General features: G+C 44.3%; 1 protein-coding gene across 1 annotated transcript; it reads left to right on the plus strand.

Moving 5' to 3' along the window:
* The first annotated feature begins 224 nt into the window (after positions 1-224).
* On the plus strand, positions 225-7126 carry LOC115306564 (interstitial collagenase-like). Its single transcript, XM_029957044.1, has 10 exons — positions 225-370; positions 776-1020; positions 1114-1262; positions 1489-1614; positions 2389-2544; positions 2956-3073; positions 4156-4289; positions 4795-4957; positions 5563-5666; positions 5838-7126. The coding sequence occupies exons 1-10, from the start codon at positions 272-274 to the stop codon at positions 5945-5947; spliced, it is 1404 nt and encodes a 467-aa protein (XP_029812904.1). The 5' UTR covers positions 225-271; the 3' UTR covers positions 5948-7126.
* Positions 7127-7380: the final 254 nt, after the last annotated feature.

Genomic DNA, 7380 nt, shown 5'->3' on the forward strand with positions numbered 1-7380 from the left:
TCCTGTTGGGTCATAATCATAAGATTGTAAAGACAGAAGAAAAGATTAAAGGCTAACCAGCTTTATGTCACAATTTTTGAAAGTTGAGACCACACGTTGCAAATAAAGAGGATGTGACTCTTCTGGACAGATATGAATCAGATAGCCTTTGTTTTTCTGGGGCTGTGAGGACCCTACAAAAGGGGGCGCCCACATGTGGGGACCCTGGAGCGGCAGCAGGTGGGTAGCAGCGAAGGTCTTCAGCAGAGAGCAGAGAACGCCACAGGTCGGCATGCCCAGCCTTCCCCTGCTCCTGTTGCTCTGGGGCATGGGGCCTCATGCCTTCCCGGCACCTGTTCAAACACAAGATCAAGATGCGGAGATGGTCCTGGTAAATGCTGATTTCCACACCCCATTCCCATGTTTCCAACGTCAAGGGCTAGAAGCTCAAGCAAGTTTGCGATTCATTATGGGGTGACTTTCTCTGAAACTGGCTCCCTCATAACAAAAAGAAAAATCTGTCTGCCCGTCCATAGACACTTCTTTGGGACATAGAAGGAAACAGGAAGAGAGAGAGTCCTGACGACCTTAACACTGACTTCACAGTGTTATTATTAGTAAGCCTAATAAAGGCTATGAAATCATTGCAGATGAAGAACAAGGTTTTTTTCCTCCTCTTTGCACTAAGTTTTCAAGACAAAATAACTCTGTCCACACAGTGAAATCCTGAAAAATTTCAGGAAAAAAAATGAGAAAGGTTTCATACCTTGCGTTTTGATATTTTTCTCTTTATCAGGAATACCTGAAAAAGTACTACAACTTGAAGATTGGAACCAACAAATCTGAAAGACAGAGAAACAGTGGTTTAGTGGTTGAAAAGCTGAAGGAAATGCAGAAATTCTTTGGGCTGAAGGTCACTGGGCGGCCAGACGCTGACACCCTGAATGTGATGAAGAAGGCCAGGTGTGGGGTGCCCGACGTGGGTCAGTATGTCCTCACGGAGGGGAAGCCTCGATGGGACCGCACAGATCTGACCTACAGGTAACCAGCAGGGGCCCCAGAGTGAGGACTCTATTCCCCATCCGAGCCATGAGGAAGGAGGTCTGATATGTCTCTGTTTCATTTCATGTGAAGGATTGAAAATTACACACCAGATCTGCCTAGAGCGGAGGTGGACGATGCCGTTGACAAAGCCTTTCAACTCTGGAGTAACGTCACCACCCTGACCTTCACCAAGATCTTTGAGGGTGAAGCAGACATAATGCTATCCTTTGTCTGGGGAGGTGAGCCCTGCTTGTCTCCCAAACCCATTCTGAACTTCACCTCCCACTGCTCCCAGACCTGCTCTGCTGGTCTGAGGATTTTCTGGAGGGGGGTGTTGATTTTATGGGCCAAAGAAGAGAAGATTCATAGACGAAGAATAGCTTTGAACTCCCTGTCACTGTTCTTGCCTCTCCCGGGGAAGCCAGACATAACAGGGCTCTGCCCCTGCTGCCCTGCTTTTTACAGATCATGGCGATAACTCTAACTTTGGTGGACCCGAAAGCCCAATTGCTCATGCGTTCCCTCCAGGAAGAGGCCTTGGAGGAGATGTTCATTTTGATGAAGAACAAACATGGACCAGTGACTTCAGACGTGAGTTCACAAATTCTTTCTATTTCCCCATTTGGTGGGTCAGTGATTTCTCTAGAAGAATGCCTTTAGTAAAGTGAGCCAGCTTTGTGATCAGCCTCAAATACTTTAGTAAACATAAGCTTTATTAAAACTATAATAGTTGCTTAGAAAGCTGATGGTAACTCTTTGGTCTCATTTATTTAAAAATGTAAGGGAGTATTATGTCTGCAAGTAACACCATTTTACCAACAAAAATATGCTACTCTAAAAAATGTTGCTAGTATGTTTTAAATCACACTGTCACATATATAATTATATGCCAAAATTTTAAAGTGGTTATTTTTGGTAAAGTGATTTGGGGGAATTTTTCTAGGTGCTTTCTGCATTATCTGAATTTTCAGAAGTAGGCATAATATAAGATTTATGAGCAGAAAAAAAAATAAATGTCAATAGAATCCTATTATTCCTCTAGAATATAACCCTTTCTACCTTATTTTATATTTATTACTCAGTGGGGTTTTTCTTTGTCAGCTGAGTTTCTTCCAGGAATTATACTAGTCCAATCTCAGAAATTCAGACTTTAATTAGCCCACCTAAATTATTAAGACACTCTCCTTTCTTTGATTAAATGCACACACACGCAGGTACCCCACACAGACTCCACCAGATACACACCAAATCTGCACAAAGAAGGTCACCAGTAAATCTTCTGAGGTGTGGATGTTTATATTTCCTTCTTGGGCTCCACAGAACCATATTCCAATAATTGCAAACATGTTTTGTTGGTCTTTTTAGGGTACAACTTATATTACGTTGCAGCCCATGAAGTGGGCCACTCCCTTGGACTACCCCATGTTAATGACCGTGGCTCTCTGATGTTCTCCAGCTACAACTACTATGGGGATGTTCTGCTGTCTCAGAAGGACATCAGTGCCATCCAGGCCATCTATGGTGAGCACAAAGTCAAACATGCTGGACAAACAATCAGGGGTCTAGATATGGGTTTCAAATGAACGGCTGTGTCCTTTAAGAAAGAGCCTTCATTCTGTGGGGCAGCTGGGTGGCTCAGTCAGTTGAGCATCCGACTCTTGATTGTGGCTCAGGGCATGGTCGCAGGGCGGTGAGATCAAGTCCTATTTGTTAGGGTCCATGATGAATGCAGAGCCTGCTTGCTATTCTCTCTCTCCCTCCCTCTCTCCCTCGCTCGTTTGTTCTATCTCTCTCTGCCCCTCCCCTGCTTGCTGTCTCTCTCTCTCTCTGTCTCTTTCTTAAATAAAAAAAATAGAGCATTCATACTAAGTGTTTTTGTGCTAACATAATATGTCAACTTAACTTCCTTGAGGACCTCTATTTACTTTTTAGGACCCTCCAAAAATCCCATCCAACCAAAAGAACCACCAATACCACGGCCCTGTGACAGCAAGTTAACATTTGATGCTGTGACCAAAATTCGTGGAGAATCATTCTTCTTTAAAAATGGGTAAAAAGAAACAAAGAAAGAAATCATTCACACTGACTTCTGTTTTTAAGTTACTCTGACACTTTTGTTGAATGTTCTATATGTTTCTTTAGCAGTATGTTTTTAATTGGTCATTTTCATAGTAGTGCATTTGCATGAAATGATTTGTTCTTTGAAATATTTATCAAAGATAAGGAGCACCTAGCTGGCTCAGCCAAAAGAACGTATGACTCTCAACCACAGGGTCATGAGTTCAAGCCCCACGCTGGGTGTAGAAATTACTTAAACAAAAAAAGAAGAAGAAGAAAAGAAAAACAAATGTTTAGCACAGATAAGTCGTTCATTCACCAAAAAAATCCACAAGGTAAAATGCATTACAAGGCTTCCACTCTACACTAGCACACATGCAAGTATGTGGAGTTAGGCAGGCAGAGCAGAGCCTTGTCAGTAATGGAGCAAGAGATGGTCTCCAACTCCTTTCTCATTTCAGCTGTCTGGGATGTGAGTTAGAACAACTAGGTTCTTCGGAACACCACTGTTCACATCCCATCTCTACACCAGGCTGAGGGCAGTGTAGCCCAGGGCTCAGAAAGAAAGGGCCAGGAGGTCTCAGGGGCTGAGAGGCACTGATGGGATGAGTGCTGGTGCTGCAGGGGGCTTGCTGGTGGGCCCGGGGGCTGTGAGCACCGACTGGGTCTGCGAGGAGGCTGATAGGGAAGGCTCTTTCCTGGGGCATGAGCCCTCTGGTCCTCCCAAGACTGGTGGTTCGCTGTGCACTTCCATTTGGTCTCTGCAGTCTTGGGAACACTTCCACCAGCCCACGTAGGAGCCAGGGCTGAGCTGTTACCCTGGTCACCAGGACGTGACACAAAAGGAAAATCCTAAAATGGAGAAGTTTGGTCAGAGCCTCTCACACCTCTGTCAGCCTCCTCTGTCAGCCTGAACCTCCGTGTGTCGTCTGCTGGCACGAAGGACTTCTGTGAGATGAGATACCCCGTAGGCAGAAGGCCTGGCATGTGGGGGTTAGACTCGAGTCCAGGGAGAAGAGCTGGAAGTCAACCGAGGTTGCCGCACTTACCATCTTTTCCTTTCTTCTGAATCAGGTTCTTCCTACGCGCAGGTGTTGTCTACAAAACTGGGGATTTCGATCTCATTTCTGACCTCTGGGAATCAGTGCTAAACAAAATAGACGCTGCTTATGAAATCGCCAGCAGAGACAAAGTTTTATTTTTTAAAGGTAAAGCTTCTGGGCGTTTCTTGGTTGTTGGTTTTATGAGATATTTTTCATCAGGTTTTTTTGTTTTGGTTGAAAATTAAGGGGACCATTTAAATAAATCAATAATCTTGAAACAGATCTAACGCGTGTGAAGAAAAGAAGGATTTATATACACGTGAGGTCTCGAACTGCAGGTCTGTGAGGTGATAACGTGTTTGTGCTGATACTCCAGCATCATGACGTGAGATGGACTAATAAACTGCAGGGGCTAAGCGAGAAAATGCAAAATCCTTTGCCAGGAGCTGAGAGGTGTCTTCCAGGGAGACGAGGGGACGTTCCGCCCCCCCATACTCCCTGTGCAGCGGAGGAAGCCAGCCCACCGCACTCAGGAGAAATGCCCGGCTCGAGGGCACCCCACTTCCAGATAAAACTCCGTGTCTACCTCTTGTGAAGGAGTGTCAGCAGGAAAGCCTGCCCTCCAGAGCCCCAGGCGAAGTGTTTTCAAAGTTGGTTGTTCGGTTGACAGGTGATAAATACTGGACTTTTACGGGGTACCAGATGCTGTACGGATATCCGCGAGACCTCTACAGCTCCTTGGGCTTCCCCAAAGAGGTGAAGAAAATCGATGCTGCCGTTCACGAGGACGAGACTGGGAAGACGTACTTCTTTGTTGCCAACAAGTATTGGAGGTAAAGACAGAGAGTCAGATCCCTCAGCGGGAGGAGGGTTGCCTTTTTTAAAATTTCTCAAACCGCGCTGAACCTCCATCCTCCCTTGGTGAATGGACACATCCAGGCCAAGAGTCAATTAGTCCCCTGTTATTATCACGTCACCTCTGTCCCTGGAAGGCAAGGGACTTGTAGGATGGAGTTTAACAAGATGATAAAAAGCAGGAACATCCAAAAGGAACCTTCTTTCCCACAGTATTTCTCCTTGATAAGGCAGACAATGGAGTCCAAGATAAGATTTGAATCAGATTTTAGAATTGATACCACTCAAGGAATGGTCTAGTCTGTTCCTGTCTCCCATAACCCTATTGAACTGGGTCCCTTGCCAGTTAAAACTCCCTATTAGTTTCACGCTGGCTATGCACCCACTCATAATTGCTTAAGGCCGTCACTGGTTTTCTACAAAATGAAAATAAAGGTAGCCTCCACCTCTCAGATTTATTGTGAAGAGTGAAAGAATCAATATACTCACACCACTCAGAACAGTGACTTAATACTTCATGCTGAGTACTACTTATTGTTATTAGTCACACATTCTGAAATTTCTAATAATTCTTTTTTACCAGGTATGATGAAAACACACAGTCCATGGATGCAGGTTTTCCCAAAGAGATAAATCAGGACTTTCCTGGAGTTGGCAAACAAGTTGATGCTGTCTTCCAAGATGGAGGTAAAGGGAACCCAGTTTCTCCATGTTATGGCCATAGGAATGACAAACATACTGTTTCTTAGATATGAAGGGAAATTGCATGAGTGGAAATGTACATTTTTTTCAAGAGTTCATATGTAAAATCACTATCTACTTGTCTAATATGATCATTATCTTTCATTTTATTCCTAGGATTTTTCTATTTCTTTCATGGAAGAAGGCAGTACAAATTTGATCCTAAAACCAAGCGAATTTTGACTCTCCTGAAAACCAACAGCTGGATCACCTGCAGAAGTAGATGATGATCGACTATCACAAAGGCGAAAAGAAAAAATACCCCTGATGAGCCCAGGGAAGGTGTTTTCCCAAGGACCCAGATATTTCAGTATTTTATTTTCATCTCTTGGTGGTACTAAAGTGCACGGCTCTGAGTACAATCCTCTTTAACCTTGATCCAGGGACAGTCTGTGTTACCGAGATTGAACTCCTTCACAAACTTCCACAACTTAGCTTTAATTAAGTGAGTGCTGAGGGTCTCACAGATGAAGTTCATCCCTAGGTTTACATAGAGAAAAGCTTTTTGTCAATATCCTATGATATCTTAAGTAATTTGGCTTCTCATAATGACAGGTTCTCAAATACCATGTCTCTAAGGTTTGGCAAGTTCACCATGAAGTGTGTGGGAAGATAGGATGTACAGAATTTCAAGCGCTTGCCCTTCTCAAGGCATAGGCATCACATGAGGGGTTGGGGCCAGTTACTGACCCATCGCTCAGGTTTTGATTCCAAGCTAAGCCTTAAGTCAAATAATGGAAGAGATTGGGGTGCCTGGCTGGCTCAGGACTCTTGATCTCGGGGTTGTGGGTATAAGCCCCATGTTGGGCATACAGCTTACCTAAAATACATGTATAAAGAAAACAAAAAATAAAAATGAGCATCTTTTTAAAAACTAATAATAGTGGAAGGGATTTCCTGAGCTTCGGCTGGGGGTCCTGGAGGGAGCCCTGAATTTGGTAGGTTTGTGTATATTCCCTCAGCCCTATTGAGACTTATCTCCAATTTCTTGGGGAGAAAGCCCACAGCCTGAAGCTAACACATACCCTTAAATTTACTGCAGACACATGAGTGGGCTGCTTCGACTTCTCCGCTATCATCCTAGCTATCTTCATAAAGTTAGGAACTTGTCCCTGAACATTAACCTGATGGTTTTTGTCCTCCAGGGAGCCTTCTGTGCAGAGCACTCTGGGTGGGTCACAGTAGGCAGATACATTTTTGCAGAGGCTAGCAGTTGCTGCTGAAAAACAATCAATACTATGCAAATCGTCTCTTCTGCTCATGCAACTTATTTCTCATAGGTTTTCTGATGTTGCTCTGTGGTCAAGGTACCTCAATTTTATAGTGAATTTTTTGTATAATGTTGAGTTTTTTTCTGTTTACCAAGATAATAAATGCATGTTCAGTAATTCTGGGCAAGACACCAAGTTGGCTGTGCGCTGCTTCCTATGAATCAAAGCCGCAGAAGTAAGGGAAGGCTGGTGTATTCTAGAATAGAGGCAAATGAGGAGAAAACCTGAGTGGCATGGGGGAAGGAAAAAGCACCCCGCTTGGGAGGGGGGTCCAACTGCCCCCACGCCTGGGGGCAGGATTGCAGAAGCACATTCACCCTGGATGGGAAGGGGTGTCCAGCTGCCTCCTAGCAGGGACAGGATTGAGTAAGCACATTCTACTGCTGTCC

Source organism: Suricata suricatta, chromosome 11 (genome assembly GCF_006229205.1).
Source record: "Suricata suricatta isolate VVHF042 chromosome 11, meerkat_22Aug2017_6uvM2_HiC, whole genome shotgun sequence".
NCBI classification, from domain to species: Eukaryota; Metazoa; Chordata; class Mammalia; order Carnivora; family Herpestidae; genus Suricata; species Suricata suricatta.